The following is a 23,424-nucleotide window of genomic DNA, read 5'->3' as shown; positions in this document are numbered from 1 at the left end:
TGTGTGTGTGTGTGTGTGTGTGTGTGTGTGTGTGTGTGTGTGTGTGTACACCATATCCTGTTTATCCATTCATCCATCGATGGACATTTGGGCTCTTTCCATACTTTGGCTGTTGTTGATAGTGCTGCTATAAACATGGGGGTGCATGTGACCCTTCGAAACAGCACACCTGTATCCCTTGGATAAATGCCTAGTAGTGCAATTGCTGGGTTGTAGGGTAGTTCTGTTTTTAGTTTTTTGATGAACCTCCATACTGTTTTCCAGAGTGGCTGCACCAGCTTGCATTCCCACCAACAATGCAAAAGAGATCCTCTTTCTCCACATCCTCGCCAACATCTGTTGTTGCCTGAGTTGTTAACGTTAGCCATTCTGACAGGTGTGAGGTGGTATCTCATGGTGGTTTTGATTTGTGTTTCCCTGATGATGAGTGATGTTGAGCATTTTTCATGTGTTGGTTGGCCATCTGGATGTCTTCTTTGGAGAAGTGTCTATTCGTGTCTTCTGTCTATTTCTTCACCGGGTTATTTTTTGGGTGTTGAGTTTGATAAGTTCCTTATAGATTTTGGATACTAACCCTTTATCTGATATGTCGTTTGCAAATATCTTCTCCCATTCTGTCAGTTGCCTTTTAGTTTTGCTGATTGTTTCCTTCCCTGTGCAGAAGCTTTTTAGTCTGATGAGGTCCCAGTAGTTCAGTTTTGCTTTTGCTTCTCTTGCCTCCGGAGACGTGTTGAGTAAGAAGTTGCTGCGGCCAAGATCAAAGAGGTTTTTGCCTGCTTTCTCCTTGAGGATTTGGATGGCTTCCTGTCTTACGTTTAGGTCTTTCATCCATTTTGAGTTTATTTTTGTGTCTGGTGTAAGAAAGTGGTCCAGGTTCATTTTTCTGCATGTTGCTGTCCAGTTTTCCCAGCACCACTTGCTGAAGAGACTGTCTTCATTCCATTGAATATTCTTTTCTGCTTTGTCAAAGATTATTTGGCCATACGTTTGTGGTTCCATTTCTGGGTTCTCTATTCTGTTCCATTGATCTGAGTGTCTGTTTTTGTGCCAGATCATTGCGTTTTAGTAGGAAACTCTTAACACCCATCCCAATCTCCCTCCCCCTCCTCCCCTCCCATCCCTGCAGTGACAGCCTAGCCTCCTTCCCAGGGAGCCCACCAGACCCTGCTTTGGGCCACCATCTGTGCTTTCTAGGTTCAGAACTGTAACCCAGCCCAGCTGTGAGGTGACAGAAGAAAACAGGACCTTTTCTGTTGTTTTGGGTGACAGAAAGCCAGAAGCGAGGAGAAGTGTTCCCACCTGGTGCCAGGTTGATGGTCCCAGGTCCTCCTCCTGCTCCCATCCTGGAGCTTAGCCCCCCTGACGGGAGATGACAAAGCCTCCAGGAGCCTTTTCCAGCTGATGAGGGGGAGCAAGCTTTCTGACTGCTGTTTTTAATCTCTGGAAAATCAACGAACTTCCATCTTCCTCTTGTTCCTTTGGGGGGGGGGGGGGGTGGAGAATCAAACGGTCCGACAGTGAGAGAAGCATCTTTATTTTAATCTTACTGAGTGATCAGTTCTGGGTGTGCATGTGTTGTTTTCCCTACCTGTTCATACTTTCGCTTTGGGGCATTTGTGGCGGGAGATGGAGGTGGGTCACAGATTACAACACTGACGTCTGAGTTTCCTCAGGATCAGGTAGTTCAGTTCCTTAGCTCCTTATCTCATGGATGATTCCAGAGTCCAGCGGGAGGGGGTTAAGGAGTGAGCCTCAAGCCCAGCAGGCATCCGTCTTCACACTCCCCCCATGCAGATCTCACCTGCACACTTGGATGTCAACCCTCCATTTAGCCAGGAAAGGCACACCCCCATTCACCTTTGAAAGAGGGGCTACTGGTTTTTATCATGACCCCAGGAAGGGAGAAGTAAGCATCCTTAACTGTGATATTTTAGCAAGTTCATTATCCTTGTCCTAAACTTGGCAGAGAATACTACAGCTGTATCTCAGTGGGGAAAACTAAGTCTTCACTTAAAAATCTGACACTTAGGGGGGTGGCTTATGTATACCAGAGGTACATCATCACTTGACCCATGACAGCAGGTCAGGGATAAGGTGAATTGCCTGTCCTGAGGCAGGCACGTGGGGTGCACGAAGCAGGACTTCCTTCACTGATAGGCCAGGCTCTGGCTGCTCCATTCCGGGGCTGTGGTCACCCCATACCTCTCTGACATATTGAGGCTTGCCAGCCTCCCACTTTGGGTCTCGGTATCCACAGCCTTGGGTCATATTTTTATTTTTTAAAGGAAAAGTATTAAAAAAAATTTTTTAATGTTTATTCATTTTTGAGAGAGAGAGAGAGAGAGAGAGAGACAAAGCATGAGTGGGGATGGGCAGAGAGAGAGGGAAACACAGAATCTGAAGCAGGCTCCAGGCTCTGAGCTGTTAGCACCCCCACCGTGGGGCTGGAACCCATGAACCACGAGATCATGACCTGAACTGAAGTCGGATGCTTAATTGACTGAGCCACCCAGGCACCCCACCTTGGCTCATATTTTTAAACGGAAGGAGAAGCTGAGGCCCTGGTGTGTGTGTGTGGGGGGGCATTGCTGCACTGACCCGTGATTCTGCAAAAGGACTTCTCAGCAGCCAAAGTACCTCCCGCCAGCAACTCCTGAGGTCCTCAGAAGCAGGGGAGGTGTTCTCTGCACAGCACGAAGCACTTTTCGTGCTCTTGCCGCCTTCCTCATCTCTGCAGCTCACAGAGTTGGTGCCTCTTGAATGAGGGTGCCTCTGCTCTACGACCTGCCACGCACCCAGCACTGGCATGGCTGTTGGGGTGGACGGGAAGCAGCAGCACTTGTCAGGGCCGTGGAGCCATGACTCCTCTCACTCCCTTTCTTCCCAGTTTCAGTCACCTCTCTGGCTTAGCTTACAGTGCCTGTCGAGTGTGTTCTTGGTGGGGGAAGGAAGGCAAGGAGGGGACAAGCCCACTGTAGGGGGCATCCAGGCTGTAAGGCCATGGGCAAGGCTGGCTCCACTCTGAGACTTTTCATTTGCACAGGAGGATAGGCTCTGCCTGTGTTGCTTCCAGGCTGAGTTGGTTTCTCAGGTGCTTGTCCAAGCTCACCATCCTCCAGGGCCAGCTCCAGGCTGCTTCCTCCATGAAGCCTCCCTTGACTGCCCTTCTACCTTCAGAGCCTGGCAGCAGTGTTGTGTGTAGGGATCAGGAGCACAGCCCTGGGGCTAGACTGGGTTTGTGTCCTGTTCATACCCTTACTCGTCCTTCTATCGGGACCTTAGGCAAATTTGTTAATTTTGCTAACCCTTAGTTTTCTACTCTGTAAAATGGACCTAATGGCAGCCTCAGGGTTGCTTTAGGAATTCCTAAAGTGCTTGGCACAGCTAGACACTAGTGCTCAGTGTGTATTAGCTGCTATTATTATTATTGTTAGTGAGTACCATATAGTCTGGCAGTCTGTTCATCCTGCACTATTTGACCTTGTCACTCTAGTACCGCCATGACTTTCAATAAGCAGAGGATTGAAAATGGCAGGGTTGGAAGGCCTGGTTTGACCACGGTGGCAGCAGCTGGCACTTGGAGCGCTGGCTGTGCCAGGTGCTGTCTCAAGTCCTTTTCACATTAACTCAGTAGATTCCTGTTAGGAAAGTATTCCTCCTAGCCCATTTTACGGATAAGCACATGGAGGCAGGGAGAGCTGAGTGGCTTTCCCAAAGGCACACAGTGGCTAAGTGGCAGAGTTGGGGGAGTTCAGCCCAGGCAGGCTGGCACCGCTGTGGGCGTTCTAGTCAATACTGCCTTCATTTAAGGTTGAGGCACCCCGGCTCAGAGAGGGGAAGGGACTTCTGCACGGTTTCACAGCAGCTGAGTAGCCTCCTGAGCCCCTGGCTTGTCTTCTTTTCACCAGGCCTGGCCCAGGGCCTTGCAGGGCTCAGGCGTGCGTCAGGAACCTGGTGGACACGTGCAAGCACACGAGCGATTGGGTGCCCTCGGTCATCTGCCTGTGACCTGGGGGAGGATTCCAGGACCTCCTGGCTAGAGCCCCCAGGAAAAGAGTGGCTTGCCTGCTCCCTCCTGCTTCCCAGGTGCTTGGGGGGGGGGGGTGCTGGTTGTCATGTCCTCCCGGCCTCTCCTCACCCTCCCGGAGCACAGGGAGGACTCTGTGTGCTGGCTCAAGGCTGGAACAAGTCCCTTTGGTGCCTACAGGTTTCATGGGGAGGAAGCGTGAGTCACTGGGGCCTTTATGAGCTCCAGGTGAATGGAAGGGGTGTATTAGGTGACAAGCTAAGCTTGTCTCTTTTGGGCCCCACAGGCTGCGGGAGGTGGCCTTGTTGGAGGACTGGGGCATTCTGTTATCGCTTGGGTGATTTTACTGGAAGTTCTTTTGAAGTGGTCTCCCTGACCCAGTGGGGCTGAGTCACAGAGTAAACACAATTAGCAGGGGCTGGGCTCTTGGGAAGGATGCAGACAATGCGTGGGTCCCACGGCTTGCTGGCTGCCTTTCGGGGCCTCTGCCACGGTTTGCGTTGGTTTCCCACCCGATGACTCCGGTCATCCCTGCTGCCCTGCGTTTATTCTGTCTGTCGACCACATGCCCTCGGGAACTTGTTGGAAATGCAGAGTCTCAGGCCCCCGTCGTCTCCCCACATTAGAACCTACATTTTGCTCGGGTCCCCGGGTAGCCCCCATGGCAGGAAAGAGCTCCCTTGTGTCCCTCTGTGGTCTACATGTCCATGAAAAGCTGGGCTTATGCCCTGCTCTCCTTTCCTGGAAACGTTTCCAGACCATCGACTTCTGGGTCCTCTCAGTTTGTGGGGGTGCCCTGAGTGGTGGTGTCGTGCGGGGATGTGGGAGGGCACATGGGGAGGGAGTGGGGGCAGTGCCAGCGTGGGAGCCGGGTTGATTCTACAGCCCTCACTGGCCTGGGCCTCTCTGCCAGGTGGGGGTATGCTTTAGGTTTCAGGGCAGGTGGGGTGTGAGTGCCTGCATGGAACTCCTGGGGGAATTGGGGGTGGCTGGGAGGCGTGTGCCTGTGAGAGGAGGCTGCTGTTGGCCTCCAGATTCGATTGTGAAACCCCAGAGGTAGATGACGCCTGACACCCGCCCTTCAGAAGCCACCGGCTTTGAAAGGACACCGCGTGACTTTGGAGGAGAGTGACTCCTCTTGCCTTTTCCCGACATCCTGACCACACAGGCTTTTTAAGACAACAATAGCAGCAGAGACAAAGCATGACCAAGACAGCGTCGTCTTCGGGCCTTTTTTCCCTTGGAATGACGTCTAAGGCCCTGGGAACATTGTAAAAACTGGGCCCTGTCCAATTTTAATCACTCCCTGCCGGCCCCCAGCTCCTAGGAGCCCTGCCAGCCGACTCGGGTGGTGATGCCCAGAGATGCAGATAGAGATGTCATGCTGCCCCCAGGTCAGGCCCCAGAACCCCAGCAGGACTTTGGGGACAGAGAAGAGGGACAGAATGTGTTGGTTGGCCAGTTGACTCCCCCAGCCAGGGAGGGAGATGGGCGGAGAGAGACAAGGGCGTCTGCCAAGTTTAATTAACAGTGGAAACTGGCCGTGGGGGAGGAGGGAGGCAACTTGATGAGGAGGGGCGCTTTACTGGAAGATGGGGCTCTGCCGATGCCAGTAGTGAGGAAGAGGCAAGGCGTTCCTGCGAGGAGCGGCTGCTGGAGCGCAGGGCCGTGCTGTCGCAAGCACGATCCAGCTCAGAGATCCGCAAGGTGTGAGTGGGAGAGTTTATTTGCGCTTGCTTTTCTGAGTGGGCATCTTTTGAAAACAGTCCACCAACATACCAGCTGGCTAGCCTTCCTCGTCCCTATAAAGAAAAAAATAATTAAGAAATTGGCAATTGAGTTGAGAAAACAGGCATTGTTACGTTTTTGTCCTCTGACATACCAGTGGATTGCCTGAATTGCATCTGACATTGCTTCGTGGATCCTTATGCAATGTTTGATGTTTATGGCGTGGGAAGAGAGATGATTTAAGAAACTTGTGGTGCTCGTTGTTTTGTTGGGACAAAAATGCAGAAACGTTGAACGGACAGCAAAATGAATTGTGTGGGTCGGACTTGAAATATGGGAGGTATTTCACTGAATGTTGCTACTCGTTTTTTGGTGGGATCAAGGAATTTCAGGGCTGAACAGGGTTTTCTAGTTCCTTTTCCCTTCAAGTGATGTGCAGAACCGTGCTGTGGTCTCCCTGCCAGGTGGGCACGGGGCCTCTGTGAAGTGAACGCGTGTGTCGAGGGGGGCCCTGCCCTTCCTAGGTATCTGCAGACTGAGCCAGCCCTGTCTGTCAGGCGCCCTCACCCGCAGCTTTTCTCCGGCACCTACGTGCTGTGTCCATTTCTGGTGCCAGAAGCTGTGTTGAACAAACAGATCCCTTTGACAGTCCCTTCTGAAGACACAACGTCTTCAATCCACCCTAAACACCTAAGGTCTTAAGAGAGTCTCAGAAAATTCGGCCACAAGGCCACTGGTCACCCTGGCCACTGTCCTAGTTCTTGCTATTATGAAAGTCCCTTTTCCTTGTGTTTTCTCTTTGCTCTCCGCTTTTGTCTCTTTTTCTGGTGGGCGTACCTGCCAGCTCTCCCGCCTACCATTATGCCAGGGCTGCCTGGCTGTCTGCCCTTCCTCTCCTCCCCCCAGGTTTTCCCGTCTGCTCAGGGTCATCTGTCACCCTGCTGGCCTCTCCCTTCCCCGCCCCCACGGGTCTCCTTCTTTCTCTCCCCTGTTTACCCCCATCTCTTCATCCCTTTGCTGTCCCTTTGGGGAGTGCGCAGGTATCAGGTAGCTAGTGAAGAGTTGAGGTGGGAGATGGGGCGCCTGGGTGGCTCAGTCAGTTGGGCGGCCGACTTCGGCTCAGGTCATGATCTCGCGGCCATGAGTTCGAGCCCCGCGTCGGGCTCTGTGCTGACCGCTCAGAGCCTGGAGCCTGTTTCAGATTCTGTGTCTCCTTCTCTCTGTGCTCCTCCCCCGTTCATGCTCTGTCTCTCTCTGTCTCAAAAATAAATAAATGTTAAAAAAAAAAATTTTTTTTAAAAGAGTTGAGGTGGGAGAGAAGAAACTTTGACATCTGGCCCCCACATTTCAGGTCCTGGAGCCCTAGATCTCATTAGTCCTTGGCTGCTTTCTCACATGGGAGCCCTGAGGCTTATGCAAAGGCTTTACTGCAAAAATCCCGTCTCTCGCTCACCCGCTCTGCCTGATACACACACTTCTTCACTGTGTAGTTTTGTGCAGGACAAAACCCTGCATTCCTGCTGTTACCTTGTTTTCTTTGACCCACCGCCTGCGCATGGGTGCTTTTCTCAGCTCCCAAGGTAGTCTCGGTCGGCTTGCCCTCTTAATACTGTGTCCCCTGTAGCCACAAGCAAAGCATGCAGTCAGGGGGAACGTGTAATCCTGACATGGGACGGGGAGAGGACCTCAAAAGCTGTCTGGCTGAACCCCATCCTTGTTCAGGTCGGGAGCACAGTTCCAGGAAACAAGTGACTTGCTCAGTGGATGAGAGCTGGGTTCAGAAGCTGGGTTTCTTCACCCAGAGGTTTTACTGATGCCAGGCAGGTAACATCCTAGCCTTGGAAGCTGTGGTGTGGTGCTTGTGTGCCCACCTCAGGGGTTAACAACGTTAAGTGTTGGCCAAACAAAGGGCACGTACTGCTCTCTGGCTTTGGTGACCGTGTAATTGCTCAAAATTTTATAAGTAACTTTTAATAAGGGGGCAGGCACTGACTACATCATTAACGACTGAGCTTGAATATAGTCAGAACGCGAGAGCAGAACAGTCGGGCAAAAAGAACAAATAGTTCATAGATGTTTAGCTTCTCCTCTCTTGCTGTCTGCATGGAAGCCAGCGTCAGGTTGATAAAGATCTGTAGGAAATCCCGAGACCCTATTTTAGCCTGGGGCATATGTTGCTCTCTTGCTAAGCTTTTCCTCAGATGTCTTAACAAGAAGCCATCTGACTGGCTCCAAGTTCTCCTCTGTCTGTGCATAGACAGGTCTCCAGGGCAGGAGGGTGGCGGAAAGGCGAGGTGGGACATCGGGCAGAAACACCAGAGACTAGGCCCTGCTGACCACACCTTCCCTGCCCGCCCCTTAGATCCGATTTCTAGTCCCTGACGTGGTGTTGGTTCTCAGTTTGGCGTTGACTGAAGACCAGTTGGTCCGACAGTGGTTTGGGCTTAGTAACAAATGGTCTGTCCTTCTGTCCCCAGGCTCCACCTACAGCGTCTTGTCCATCATGCCCTCAGACTCAGAAAGCAGCAGCTCCCTCAGCAGTGTGGGTGAGTACCACCTGGACACCCTTCCTTCCTGGAGGGCACCGGGTAGGTGGGGGGTCTGGGTGTGAGCCGAGGTAGCCCTGAGTCTATGGGATGGGAAGTTGGCCTCCCCTTTCAGATCATTCATGGGGTCATCTCCTATTGACTCCATTCACATTTTCTCCATCAGCGATCTATCCTCTTCTTTAAAAAATTATTATTATTATTATTTTTTAATGTGTATTTATTTTGAGAGAGAGATGGCGCCATCAGGGGAGGGGCAGAGAGAGAGGAAGAGAGAATCCCAAGCAGGCTCTGCACCGTCAGCACAGAGCCCTATGTGGGACTCGATCTCATGCCCATGAGATCATGACCATGAGATCATGACCTGAGCCAAAATCAAGAGTTGGACACTCAACCGACCTAGCTACCAGGTGCCCCAGCAATACATCCTCTTAACAGAGGAGGGCAGAAATCTGGTTATGGTGTTAGAATGGAGGCGGGTGGTAGGGGAGGCCGTGCTTCACCATTTCTTCACTTTGTCAGAGCGTGGGGCTTCTCAGTGAGCTGTTGTCCCCCTGACCCAGGCTTTGTACTTCAGTGACCACTGTCCATGAGAAAGGCCCCTTTTGGGACTGTCCTTTGTAAGCAGGAACAGCCCTCTGGGCAGTGTATTGCCCTAGGGACAGGGGTAGCCAGTCCAAGTGTTTCCAGAAGCCTTTACTTTACTGAAGATATCTCAGCAGGAAGGTTCTCATGGTCTCGTAGCCTTCCCACACCTCTGTTACCTGTTCCTGTGTTATGTGCCCTCTGTTTAACACCCTCGTGCGGTTTCTGATGTCCTGATCTGACCTTGATGGATGCGTACACCTTCAGTGCAGAGTCCTGGAGTTTCCGAGTCAGAAGGGCTCACGGAGGTCATCTGGTCCAATTATTTTATTTCTTCCACATAGACAGATGGGGAAATTGACACTGAGAGAGGGCAAGTCTCATGTCAGAGAGTCCAGACCCAGCTGGGGGCAGACCTTTCATGCGTTAATTCGACTGACACTTACAGAACACCTCTGTAACGCCAGAAGTGGGCTTGGAATGCAGTGGTGAGTGAGGCAGACGGTGGTCCTCGTGCTTGTGGATCTTTGGGTCCAGGGGGAAGACGGTTTCATAAGTAAATACAACATGTGAGGTCAGTCCAGTAAGAGAGCTACAAGCAGGGAGGTACCGTATTCGTTTTCTAGGGCTGCCATAGCATAGTACGACAAACCGAGTGGCTTATGTAACAGAAGTGTATTCTCTCATAGTTAGTCTGATGGCATCAGGCACGGTCTGTCCCAGGCACCTCTCCTTCCTTCTGCCAAGGGTGCTGGCAATCCTTGGTGATCCTTAGCTTGTAGATGTATCATCCCAGTCTCTGCCTTTGTCTTCACATGGTATTCTCCCTGTGTACATGTCTGTCTTCAGATTTCTACTTTTTCAAGGGACACTAGTCCTACTCCAGGATGACCTTATCTTCAGTATCTGACTGTATCTCTGGTAAAGTCACATTCACATTTACTGCGGTCAGGATTTCAACATTTTGGGGAGGACACAGAGCAGCCAATCAGTTTCCTTCCTCCCTGTCTGGGAGGACTCCTCCGGGACCACAGGACAGAACTTCAGTGTTTATTACTTTGTGCTGTCTGCTAGGAGTCCATCGACTCAATGAAGGGGTTGTTGGAATTTTGAACACGGGACTGGCTTCCGGGAATCCTGTGGGGTGGGGCAGTCAGGATGAATGGAACGCTGTCATGGGGCTTTTGTAAACCTGAGGGGTTGAATCCTGAGTGCACCTCTCCTGCCTCATGCTCTGCTCTGTTGGCTCCCTGTTCCCCTTGGAAACGAGGTGCAGTGATCTAACAGATACCTGACAAATTCATTCACATCGACACTTCAGGGCTTACAGTGGTTATCTTTCCTGGGAACATTTGCATCATTCTCTCCAAAGACAGTGGGATTACTGAAACCACAGCAGTTATTGTTAGTAGTGGAATTTCAAGGAGGAGTAGGAGTAGGTATTTTTTATGCAGCCGGACTTCCGTAAACTCTGGAAGAAGCTTCATGTCACTGACCCGACCTTTGGTTCTATGCGTACCTGGAGCTGGTTCGGCCCTTGGGATGGAGGGGTGAACACTGTCCCCAGGTACTTGTTGACAAGCAGGCAGTGCTGTGCAGGACGTCCTGTGTAGGCTGAGCCTTGCTTGTTGGTGCCTGGATTTTGGATGCTGAAAGGCCTGGTTGTATCCCTTTGGGTCAGACCCTCCTCAGTTCACTGGGACCCAAGTGTTGCTTTTCTTGTTCTTATGCAGTTGACATCATCCTTGGGGTGAGTGGCCCCATTTTTGTGCAGACTGTGTTAGCCTGGAGACCTTTGGCTGTAGAGGAGGGAATACCCTCTCACATTGCCTTAAACAGTAGAGAAATGTGTGACCTCACAGTAAGAAGCCGCTGAGGTTGGGCTGAGTACATCAGGATGTGGCTCTGTGATCCTCTTTGTGTGTGTCTTCCGCTCAGGCTGATGGCAGGGCGTTTGTAGCAACAGTTCCGGCTGTCACATCTAGACCTGGAAGTGTCCAGGGCTACAGTGTCCCTTATGGGAGCCCTTATGTGGCTATTTACAGTTCAAATTAATTAAAATGAACTAAAATTAAAATTTGTAGTTTTTTTAGGTCTGTTTATTTTTGAGAGAGAGAGTGCGTGTGCACGTGTGGGAGGGGGCAGAGAGAGAGAGAGGGAGACAAAGAATCCCAAGCAGGCTCTACTCTCCCAGCTTGGAGCCAGATGCAGGGCTCAGTCCCACGAACAGTGAGATCATGACCTGAGCTGAAATCAAGAGTTGGATGCTCAACTGACTGAGCCACCCAGATACCCCTCTAGTTTCAACAGTAACACCAGCTACATTTCATGTGCTCTCTGGCCACCTGCGTGGCTACTAGCTGCCATACGGGACAGAGCAGATAAAAGAACATCTCTGTCATCACATGCTCCAGAGGCTGAAGGGGGTTGTCTCCTCTACTGTCTCCTTGTCAGCAAAGAAGCCTTCTGCAGAAATTCCCTCGCAGGGTCTCCTCACACCGACTATAGTTGGGTAGCTTGGCTGTGCCCAAATCAGTGGCTCACATGGTATGGTCTCTGGACCAGCAGCACTCAGGCACCTGCTAGAAATGCAGGTTCCTGAGCTTCACCCCATCCCTGTTACATCAGAAGCTATGAGGATGGGGCCTAGCATCTACATTTAACAGACTCCTGGTCTGACATGGGCTGACCTGACTTAGTCCCTGGCGAGGGCACTGGAGTGTCTGAGGCTGGCTTGGACCTGTCCCTTGGAGTGGAATGAGCGGTGGGGTTGGCCGTGGGGACCACTGCTGTGCCTCCTGGAGGAGGAGGCTGGCCTGGCCTCACCTAATGACTGGCGGTGCTCTTTCCCTGCACCACAGCCCTGGCAGAAGGGGGCTGGTAGGTCAGATGGGGACTGGCTGTTTTGGTTTGTGCATGGTCTCTCTCCATGAACCTCAGGAAGGGCGAGGCAAGAGCAACGTCTTACGATAAAAATGTCACCTCCACTTTCCCACTCACGTCACAAACAACATTTGGGGAAAGAACGGCAAGTTACAGTCAGCAGAAGAGAAGACTGGTAGGGGAAGCCTTGCATGTGGTGTCTTCTCTGTGACAGCTTGTGCCTGATCGGCTGCCCTGGCTAGCGTTCGATCTGCGGGTGGCCTGTCCCCTTCCAGCTCTCCAGCTGGACACTGCTGACAACTCCCCACGCCTGTGCTAACCTTCAGGGTTAACAGCCCTAAGGATTGCAGAGTTCTTCTGCGGAGGCCTTTTCAGGCAATTTTCATCAGCTGAGCGTGTGTGGCTTCTCAGAGGCCTCCCCCATCCCATGCAGCCCGACGGTAGGTAACCTGCCTGTCGGTAGGCCTCACGGATCTGCCCAGGGAACGCACACTCATGTCAGGCAATGGATATTTTTCTTCCCCATTCACCCTGACCTAATTTCTCAGGTGCCTTTTATTTCTCACCTGGGACAGCTGGGGAGATTTTAAGGCAAACAGACATCCTTGGGTAGCATATATAAAATAAGCCTTAAATTTATGCAAATTGAAGCAACAGGAGAAGTTTCTTATGAAACAAAGAAGTCTCTTGGCTTGTCAGCAGGAGAAGCAGCCGGAGGGCTTCCTTCGTTTCCCAGAGAAGATTCCTTGAAAGTGCAGCTTCTGGGTTGGCACAGGAAGGTCGGGTGAGTCAGCCTGGAGGCCGGTTCTGCGTGCACCCTGACTCCTTGTGCCCTCTGACCCTTTCCTGGTCCTTCTGGAACAGGGGCCTATTTTCCCAGCTCATCTGCTGAATGTGAGCAGTTTCTTCTCTTGGAGTACGTGCTTGATGCTTGTGGGGGTCACAGAGAGCCCTGGCCCCTGATCTCACAGTCCAGCCAGATGTCTCATTCTGTCCAGGCTGCCAAAGCAGAACACCACAGACCAGGCAGCTGGGAAACAAAGGACATTTATTTGTCACTGTTCTGGAGGTTGGGAGTCCAAGATCAAGGCAGGTCCAGTGTCTGGTGAGGGCCCGCTTCAGGTTCATAGATGGCGTCTTCCTGCTGTATCCTCACGTGCAGAAGGAGGGGAGAGCTCCCTGGGGTCCTTTTATAAGGACACTAGATCCATCCATGTGGGATCCATTCTTGTGACCTAATCGCCCCCTGAAGACCTCACCTCAATACCACACCTTGGGGGTTAGGATTTCATTGTAGGGATTTGGTGGGGAGACACCAGCATTCGGACCATAGCATCAGAGAGTTAAGCGACTGGCCATTGTGCCCTGTGTAGAACTGAAGGAAACAAATAGCTCAGGGGGAGGAGCGCTGTTTCTGATGAGGGGGCATCAGAGCAAGTTTCAAGGAGGAGGTGGTCCTTATGTTGGGTCTTTTATGGATGGTGCTTCAGAAGTAGGAGCAGCTAGGAAGCAATAGGCCATCAGTGCCTCTATTTTTGGGTTTGTGCAGAGCAGACCCTAAGTGAAGGATCTGCTCTGAGAGCAAGTGTTTTACCTAGGAGTTGGGCGTGGCTGTAGCCGTTGCATTGTACTGTCAGTCCTGGGAGGAGCTGAGCTGCCGTCCAGTACTGACTGACCAAGGGGGGCATGCCCCTTGTTAGGGGAGGGCCCCTCCTTGCATGTTATCAGTGGGTGATGCCTTTAAATGGAGTGGCTCCCGGGCAGCCAGTAAAACAAGGGAGAAAAAAGCCACTCTGGCCAGCAAATGCAACTCCAGGCCAGAGGCTCTCAAACTTGATCAGGCATCAGAATCTTCTGGAGGGTTGTGCTGACTTCACTTTCTGGGTTTCTGACTTAGGAGGTCTGAGTGGGCCTGAGATGTGCATTTCTAACAAGGGTGTGACGCTAGGTGCTTTCAGAATCACTGGTTCACAGCGTGGGACTGTGTCTCTCCTGATGGCGCTGGCTCTCCTGGGCTGGAGATCAGGATGGCTTGGTTTCACTTGCTGCTGCCTATGGTGACCGTGTTCTGCTGCTGCTTTGATTCTCCCCCGACCGCCAGGGCCTGGGGGTAGCCAGGAAGTTTATCTGGGCATCGCCCCTCTACCCGGCCACTGCTGGCCCGTGCCAGTTTTCTCTTTGGCTCTGGCACCATGGACCCGCGGAGCTCTGGAGCGGATTGCGATTTGTCCGGCTGTAAATAAGACATAGGGGGTGGCCCTCAGCTGGAGTGTGGAGGTGAGAGAGCTAAGGACAGAGGGTCTTCTGGCTAAGACCACCCAGCTGCTGAGTCGCTCACTGAGCCTGCAGAGGTGGCCGAACCGGCCATGGCGACTGGGAGGCAGAGCCAGGTCTCGTGGTGGTGAAAGGGGCCTGCCCAGTCTCCTGGCCGGACTCTGCTCCTGCCGTCCCTTTCACACCAAGGCCCGGTGAGTGAGGGCTCTTTGTCCAAAATCCGGGGCCTGTGCCCGTTCTCCTGGCATCTCCCAGCACCCCTGTTCTAGTACAGTCCAAATCCCTTACCCCTGGAGCCCCATTCTGGACACAGAATGGAAGAAGGAAATCTGCCTTCCCCAGTGGTTCCCGATTTGGAAAGAGGAAGGAGCAAAGTTGGGAAGAGTGGACAGTTTTGCGTTTGAATCCAAAAAAACAGCTGTGCAGGGAGAGGAGAGCCAAGGGAAAGACGTGTGAGATTTCTGTGGACAACTCACTTGATGTCAGTTTTTATTTTGCTTGTTCTTTATGATGTTTGCTGTTCCTGGGGTGACTGATGGGGTGGGGGTGCTGATGGTCCACAGGGCCACCAACCATGCCGCTGTTGGGACCCTGGCTTCAGTTTAGGGGCACCAAGGGTTTTGTTTTTGCTTAATTTTTTAAAAAGTCATGTCATTGAGATATAAATTGCCTACAGTAAAGTCTCTCCTTTTTATATCGTTAAGCGAGCTTTGACGACCACACGTTGTCCTGTGACCACCACCACAAGTAAGATATAGGACAGTTCCCTCACCCTGAAACATTCTCTTCTGTGACTTTGTACTCAGCCTTTCTTCCCTCGTCCCCCAGCCCCTGGCAGCCATTCATCTCTTTTCTGCCCTATATTTTCACCTATTTCCAAATGTCCTATAAATGGAATCATATGGGGTATAGCCTTTTGAGTCTGGCTTCTTTCACTTAGCAGAGGGCTTTCAGATTCCCTGGCTGTCATGTGTCCTGGTGGTTTGTATCAGAGGCCTTTTCTTCCCCAGTAGTATTCCTTTGTGGGAAGGAAACGCTGCTGTTTATCCATTCGCCGTCTACCTTTAGTAGTTGTGTGTGGGTGTTGGTGTGCATGTACATTTTCTTTTGTCTTGTGTAAATACCTGGATGCGGGATTCCTCGGCGGTATGGCAAGTGCATGTTTAACTTTGTAAAAGACGGACAGGGTGCCTGGCTGGCTCAGGCGGTCGGGCGTGTGACTCTCCATCTCGGGGTTGTACGTTGAGGCCCCATACTGGGTGTAGAAATTACTTTTACGTAAAATAATAATAAACAAGGGGCGCCTGGGTGGCGCAGTCGGTTAAGCGTCCGACTTCAGCCAGGTCACGATCTCGCGGTCCGTGAGTTCGAGCCCCGCATCAGGCTCTGGGCTGATGGCTCGGAGCCTGGAGCCTGTTTCCGATTCTGTGTCTCCCTCTCTCTCTGCCCCTCCCCCGTTCATGCTCTGTCTCTCTCTGTCCCAAAAAAAATAAATAAAAAACGTTGAAAAAAAAATTAAAAAAAAAATAATAATAATAAACAAGCCTGCTAAAGTGTTTTCTAAAGTGGCCATGTTGCTTCATATTCCCACTGGCGATATTTGGGAATTCTGGTTTCTCCGTGCCCCTTGCCAGCATTTGGAGGTGGTGTTGTTTTAATTTTTTTCAAGTTTTTAAAAATTTTTAAAGTTTATTTATTTATTTTGAGACACTGAGAGAGAGAGAGAGATCGAGCACCAATGGGGGAAGGGCAGAGAGAGAGAGTCCCAAGCAGGCTCTGTGCTCGATCCTATGTACTGTGAGATCATGACCTGAGCCAAAATCAGGAGCTGGGTGATCAACCCACTGAGTCACCAGGCGCCCCGTTGTTGTCATGTTTTAATTAAGCTATTCTGATAGTGATACAGGGACTTGGTAGTTGTCCTCAAACACTTGTGTAGAAGAGGAATTACAGTTGTATCGTGTGGCCCTTAGGAGTATATCTAGGTCATTGGGGGAAGTGGAGGGAGACAGATTTTAACTCTGTACAGAGCATAATTTTTATGGGGCAAGTTTGGCTGGGCTTTGCTGTAAAGTAGTGAGCTCCCCCACCAAACAGTCTTGGTGGCCATTTGGGGGATTCTGGCAATCATCTGGATGGAGGGGCTATACCTCTTCAAAACATCTTTCAACCTTGAGGTGCAAGCAAAAAAAGAAAAACTTTATTTTTAATTGACTGGGGATGGAGAGGATTTTCTGCAACACTTGCCGTTAATTTGGAACGTCCAGGCTTAGCATATCTTGGGAGTCTTCTTGAGGTGCCCTGTGGTCCTACTGTGCTTTCTACCTTCCTTATTGTGGAAGGATAGGCATTCAGGCAGCATTTTCCCCTGTCAGTCTGCTGTGTGTTGGCTTCTCAGATCTGGGCAGCCTTATTTCTTGTGTGTTTCATGTATGTTCACACCTTTGGAGCAGGAAAGGGATACTCTTGTCCAGAGACAGTGTAACATAGTGGTTGAGGCCCTGGCTCTCCAGTTGGAGCCACGTTTACATGGGGGTGGACTGTTTTCCTGGCTGTACAGTCTTTGTGGATGTCACTTTCTCACGGGATGATCATAGCACATCCGTGGGAGGGCCCTCTGGGGGTTAATCGAGTAAAGACAGAGTGCACTTAGCACAGAACCCAGCACCTGGGTTGTGCAGTGTCCGCGCTCATTTCACCGTCTGTATGATTGGCTGTCCCTGGGTCCTCGCATCTTCGAGCAAGTGTCCTCATTCTGCCGGAGGCTGGGACAGGAGGCCGTAGCTGTGTGTGGTGACAGATCTGATGGCCTCTCTTTCTGTCCTGCTTCTCTCTCCAGCTTCCTCATAAGCCAAGGAAGGGATACATTTTTCTGTTGCCTCGTTTACAAAATGGGGTGAAAATTCTTTACCTCCCAGGACACAAGTTGCTGAGCCTGGTGGTACTTTCCATTTCCCAAACTCTAGATTTGCTGTTTCTGTGATACTTCTTGGACCTGATTATAGTACAGAGCACCTGTTCTCGCATGGCATGGTGTCTCCAAGGCCCTTTCTGGGGGCCAGTGAGGTCAAAACTGTTTTCCTAATGATCGTAAGAAGCCACTTGCCTTTTCCACTGTCATTCCTCACACAGACTTTGCTGTAGAGCAGAGTTTTCTAGAGGTTCCATCCCTCGTGTGTGATATTACACAGAGAAAAGACTCTAGCCATCTCTATTAGGCCAGATGTCAACAGCATTGTAAAGATGCGATGTCACTCTTCTTGCTACGTTTTTTGTTTTGTAATGGAAAGGGGCAGGGGCAGTTAACTTTTTCAGAAAGAAAATCTTATGTGAACATTTTTGCTTATTTTAAAATTAAATATTTAAAAATTCTTTCTTAGTTTTAATTTCTAATCTGGTAGACATCATCAGATAGATATAACCCATGTAAACAAAAGCTCTTGGGAGTTCTCACTCATTTTTAAGGTTGTAAAGAGGTCCTAAGATCAAAAGGTTTGTGGACTTTTAGGTTAAGACCTTGGGCTCTGGGGTCAGGTAGACAGAGGGAGGTCTAATTCTCAGTGCTGTCATTGACTGGCTCTGTGACCTGGACAGTTTTTCTTTCCTGATGTGTGAAATGGGAATGACAGCAGTGTCTTCAGTAAGGGGGTGGGATGCATCTCAAAAACTGCCAGGTACAAAGTAAGTGCTAGTCGTGGTGGTCCTGTGGGAGGCAGCGAGGCACGGAGGTGGAGAGGACGTGCTCTGAATCCAGGTGCCTGGGCTCTCCTCCAGGGCATCACTTGCTCTTTGTGCAGGTTTGAGTCAGTTACCTAACCTTGCTGGGCCTCAGTTTTCTCAGCTATGAAATGGGAATGATAATGTTAGTGCCCACCGAAGTTTGTTGGGAGATTACATTAATGCCTGGGACATCTGTGTTGGCTGCTCTTGTATGGGTTGGCGATGGCCGTGAACATCGAAATTCCTCTCGTCCAGAGGCTCCTTGTCTTTTTATCCCATTGTCTTGGGTTTGCCAGTCCTGCAGGGATCATTGCCTGCTAAAGTTGTTTAGAGGGTTGGCTCATTGGCATCACTAGAAGAGGCATCAGACACATGTCCAGAGGAAGCCCCACTTGTCAGAGAGCTGGCTGAGTTATTGCAGACTGGATGACAGTGTAGACCTGGCTCTGGGTTAAGGCTCATACAAGTGACTTCATTTGCCAGAAGAGGAAAAAGTTACAGCTTGCACAGCTGTAACCAGCTGATTTCTAAAACTCTGGGGACAGGGGTAAGGGTCCAGGGTCTTTTGGGGACAGGTGAGGGAAGGCTTCTTAGGCCGTGGAGTAGAACCATGTGGGGCGGGGGAAGTGCTCGTGGGAAATGCTGGTCCTGGGCCCCGCCTCAGAGGGCATTCTGACCCAGAGGTCTGGCCTGCGGGTGTTATGGTGGTGATGGTTTTATAATAACATGTACTTTAGGGGGTACTACACTCAGGTGGTGGGGGTACCCACTTTGCATAATGCTGAACTGAGTGGTGGAGGCTCCTGCCTCACACCGTGCTCTAGCCTGTCCCCCCAAAGTGTCAAAGTGCCCATCTTTTGTCGTGGGGGACACTTGGCTTGCATAAGCAATCAGCCAACAAGGATCAGTTGGGGGGCTGGTGGTCGAGATGGCACAGGGTCAGAAGACCTGCATCTTGCCCTTTGCATGTTTCGGGGCTGCTGGGGAGACAGGCACTCTGTTCCCTGTGAATCAGCCTCCCAGAGCACATCCATAAAATGAGATGGCTGCTGTGATTTCCTGTGACCCCACCTAGGATCTCGGAGGGGTAGTGGCTGTCCCGGGGGACTATGTGGACAGAGTCGAAGACAGAAGCACCACTGACCTGTCTCTGTGTCTCTGACATTTGGGTGAGATGTTTTCTTCTTAGAAAAGGATTTGGATCTTGTCAGAGGTACTGGTGGTGGCCACTGCTGCGGCTGTTCCTTAGTAGTAGCATAAGGCATAGGATGCCCTTTGGGACACTTTCAGTCCTGGACACAGGTGATGAGGGCCTGATATGAATGGACTGAGCAGCCAGAGGCCCCAGGACTTACCTGCAGCACATTACATTGACCTTAGCCGTGACCAGCTCTCTCTGAAAGCCTTCTAGGAGCCCATATACCTGGGCTGGTTGGGGCAGGTCCTTGGGGCATTTGGAGAGGTTGGAGAAGGAAGGAAGCTGTGCAGTGTTTGTTCAGCCCTTGTTGGGGGCAGGGACACAGGCCTTGGGCCCCGGCCTCAGAGGCGGCTGGAGCTTCTTGGGCCTCAGGAGCTTCTCTGGGTCCCTCCTGTCCCTTCTTCTGCAAGCCGTGTCTTCCATTCTGCTCAGGGCTCATGTTGGCCTCTCCATGCCCAGGCGTGGATAGCTGCTGTTTCCAGACTAGGCAGAGTTGTGCCAATCAGGGCCTAAAAGGGTTCTATGTTGGAGGTGTCAAAGCTGGGCTGGGAAGAGAGTGGGAGTCCTCAGCAGGACCAGCAGAGTGGGTGGGTGATGCTTGGATGCTGGAGCAGACAGCCTGGGCTTGGGTCTCAGTTCCCCCTTTTACTCCTGACTCGGCGTTGTCATCTGAAAGGCAGATGCTACCAGGACCGCCTGGTAGGGTTGTTGGGCTTAGCTGACTCAGGCCAAGGGCTCAGAACAGTGCCTGGCAGACCCAGTGAGTGCTAAATGCAAGTTCACTTTGTTGTTTTCCCCCGCCAGGTACCACCGGGAAGGCGCCATCCCCTCCACCCCTCCTGCCTGACCGGCAAGTGAACGAGAAGGTGGAGAACCTCTCCATTCAGCTGCGGCTGATGACCCGAGAGAGGAACGAGCTGCGGAAGCGCCTGGCCTTCGCGACACATGGGACGACCTTTGACAAGAGGTGGTGATCAACACCTGCTCCCCTGCCCGGGCCCGATGGACAGGGGCTACTCTCCTGATGCCATCGTGCCCCCCCTTCCCCACCCTGCCCCCCACCGCATGCTCATCCTTAGCTCCCGGTGGTGCATATGGCATTGCCAGAGTGTCCCTTTGCCCCAGTCCCCACTGCACTTTGAAACACTGTCCCCACAGCCCTGGGTGGGGGGAGGGAACACAGGCTGCTTATGCTTCCTCCAAGCCAGACTGGAGCTTGTGGCCTGAGTCACATACCACACGGAGATTGAGAAGTGTGGGCGTGTCTGTCATCTATCCGTCCTCTATTCATGATCATTTGGTGGGTGGTTTTGGCAGCAGCTGGCGGGGCCTGGTCCCACTCTGGTGCCTCCTCACGGGTTTGTTAGGTGGTCTTGGGTTCATCACTGCTCCTCTCTAGGCCTCTGCCTTCCAGCACCAAGATGGTGTGCTTCCTCTCTATCTCTGTCTGCTGCTTGCATGCAGCCCCTGTCCTAATAGAGATAGTGATCCCATGGTTGAGCCCCCGACCAGTCCCAGCTACGTGCATGCGTGTGTGTGCATGTGTGTGTGTGTGTGTCTCTGCATGTGCGTGTGCCGCTCCTCCTCACTGATAACATGGGTCGTTATATGTTCACACATTAATTGTTCCCTGCCACATGTGTTTCAGGAGGGTATATTCCACCTGGCTTCTTTGTTGTTTTGAAGAAAATCTTTGCTTCTTTTGGGATTTAGAGGTAGATACCAAGGAAGGGTGGTCCATGGGGTGGGGCAGAGGGAGAGTCTTTACCCACCTGCACAGTCCAGGGGGGCTTCATAGAGGAGGAGGAGGGATACAGTGTGATTCATCCTTCCGGGAGATGCTGGTAGGGATTCTGAGGGGAGGGGGATTGCCCTTAGGGGCATCAGAGTTGTGTGCCTCTTCCTCAGGAAGGTTCCTCTGGGGTGATGTCAAGGCTGCAAAGCCTGTTCTTTCAGGCTGTGTTGATGACGATATGGTCCTCAGCACAAAGGGAGGGCCAGTGGAGACCCAGTGTGCTAGAGTCCATACTGTCCCTGGCTGCTTTCATGCTACCAAGGCAGAGTGGGTAGTTACACAGAGCTGTGTGGCTGGCAAAGCCTGAAGTATTTACTGCCTGGCCCTGTACGAGAAAGGTTACTGACGCCAGCTGTAGGGCAGGGGTTCTCGAATTTGTGCACTGGAATCACCAGAGGGCTTGTTAAAGCACCGCTTGCTGGTTAGCCCTCCCTCCCTTCCAGGTGCCTGATTCAGGGGTTCTGGGGCTGATCTGAGGTTTGCAGTTCTCACAGCATTAGGTGAAACGAATGCTGCAGGTCTGGGAACCCCACTCTGGGAAGCATTACTCCTGGCCAGTGTTCTCAACCGTGGCTGCACACTGGAATCCGTGGGGGAGTTTAAAAAAAAAAAATCCTGATGTCTGGGTCACATCCCTAAGGATGCTGATGTATTTGGCCTGGGCCTTGGTGTTTTAATGTGCACCCAGGATTGGCAGTCAGTTTCCTAAAAAGAGGAGAAACTCCATCCCAGGTTTCTGGCGTGCCCACTGTGTGTGAAGGCCTGTTGCACGGTCTCCCGGGAGCTGCTAGAGAATAAGACAACACCTTTTTAGCTCTCCAGGCTCAAGCAGGGAGCCCAGGCAACCAAGGCCCTCCATCCTAGGGGTCTTGTCGGTCTGGGGAGGCCAGGATGTCTGAGCAGAACAAACCCCAGATGGTCGTGGTGTGTAGGAGCCAGTATCCGGGGACGCTGGGCTGGAGGTTTCCTGGGGCAGAGACCTTCCTTGTCCGAGTCGTCCCGGAGCCCGTGTTCACTGTTGCTGTCTGGGCCAGGCCCTACCACAGGCTGAATCCCGACTACGAGAGGCTGAAGATCCAGTGTGTGCGGGCCATGTCGGACCTTCAGAGCCTGCAGAAGCAGCACACCAATGCCTTGAAGCGGTGCGAGGAGGTGGCCAAGGAGACCGACTTCTACCAGTGAGTGGGCCCACTCTTTGCCTCTGGGCTGGGAGCCAGCGGTTCTGGTGCCGTCTAGCAGGTAGTGGGCCTTCAGCAAGTGGGTTTGGGTCTTTGGGTCTCAGGTGGGTTTTTCTAAGTACGGGGCGAGGTGTGGAGCCTTCACACCATCTGGTGACAGCCTTGGAAGCGCAGCGGGCAGGAAAGGGATCAGGCCCGTCAGGTTGCTGCGCTCCTGGGTCACGGCCCAGGACCCAGCTGCAGCTCCTGCAGTAGGAGAGGCAGATGGGCATGTTCCCTTTGGTCTCCTGGGGCCCCTCTGAGGCTGTTGGCCGGCCGTACCTGCCCATCAGCTGCCCTTTGCCCCGCCTCAGTACTCAGAGGTGCCGGGCCTGTACCAGGTAAGGGCTCAGCCCTCACCTTGGCCTTCATACGTGTGCCCTTTTTGGTGTCAGGTTTTTATTTTTTTTAATTTTAATTTTAATTTTAATTTTTATTTATTTATTTTTTTTAATTTTTTTTTTTTTTAACATTTATTTATTTTTGAGACAGAGAGAGACAGAGCATGAACAGGGGAGGGGCAGAGAGAGAGGGAGACACAGAATCTGAAACAGGCTCCAGGCTCTGAGCGGTCAGCACAGAGCCCAATGTGGGGCTCGAACCCACGGACCGTGAGATCATGACCTGAGCCGAAGTCGGACACTTAACCGACCGAGCCACCCAGGCGCCCCTGGTGTCAGGTTTTTAAAAAGTGGTTTTTAAAAAGTGGGTCCTCCTGGCATTTGGCTGATACCAAGCTTTGGCCTGCCTCTGAGTGCTGCTACCCTGGTTGCTGTGTGGGCTCCCACTGGGAGTCCTGGGACCTGGAGGGGCTGGAGAGGGTTGGAGGCTGGCTGGGGTTCACTGTGTGTGCGGGGATTATAGCACACTCCATAGCCGGCTCCTGAGCGACCAGACCCAGCTGAAGGATGATGTGGACATGCTGAGGCGGGAGAACGGACAGCTGTTGCGGGAACGTAACCTGCTGCAGCAGTCATGGGAGGACATGAAGCGGCTCCATGAGGAGGACCAGAAGGAGATTGGTGACCTCCGGGCCCAACAGCAGCAGGTACAGCCAGGCAGGGTGGCTGGGGGAAGACCGAGGTTGGGTAGCCTCCTACCCACTCGTTCATCCACTCATCATCCATCCTCCCACTTATCATCTGTCTTCCCACTCACCCTCCATCATCCATCCTCCCTCCACCATCCATCCTCCCATCTGCCATGCATCTTCTCACTCATCAGCCATCCTCCCGCTTATCGGCCATCCCCCTACCTCCCATCCACCCTCCGACTCATCCTCCATCCTCCCACCTCCCGTCCATCCTCCCACCTCCCGTCCATCCTCCCACCTCCCGTTCATCCTCCCACCTCCTGTCTATCCTCCCACCATCCTCCATCCTCCCACCTCCCATCCATCCTCCAACTCATCCTCCATCCTCCCACCTATCATGTCTTCCCACCCATCATCT

At 52.1% G+C, this 23,424-nt stretch overlaps 1 protein-coding gene across 1 annotated transcript in view; it reads left to right on the top strand.

Moving 5' to 3' along the window:
- The window catches only part of DLG5 (discs large MAGUK scaffold protein 5), a 124,989-nt gene that overhangs the window by 41,417 nt on the left and 60,148 nt on the right, over positions 1-23,424 (top strand). The window contains exons 2-5 of the mRNA XM_049645265.1: positions 8,233-8,301; positions 19,766-19,928; positions 21,791-21,934; positions 22,838-23,021. Of these exons, the coding sequence (XP_049501222.1) occupies positions 8,233-8,301; positions 19,766-19,928; positions 21,791-21,934; positions 22,838-23,021 (560 nt within the window). The remainder of the gene's footprint in view (positions 1-8,232; positions 8,302-19,765; positions 19,929-21,790; positions 21,935-22,837; positions 23,022-23,424) is intronic.

Source organism: Panthera uncia, chromosome D2 (genome assembly GCF_023721935.1).
Source record: "Panthera uncia isolate 11264 chromosome D2, Puncia_PCG_1.0, whole genome shotgun sequence".
In the NCBI taxonomy this organism is placed as follows: domain Eukaryota; kingdom Metazoa; phylum Chordata; class Mammalia; order Carnivora; family Felidae; genus Panthera; species Panthera uncia.
This window is presented reverse-complemented; position numbering and strand designations above follow the sequence as displayed.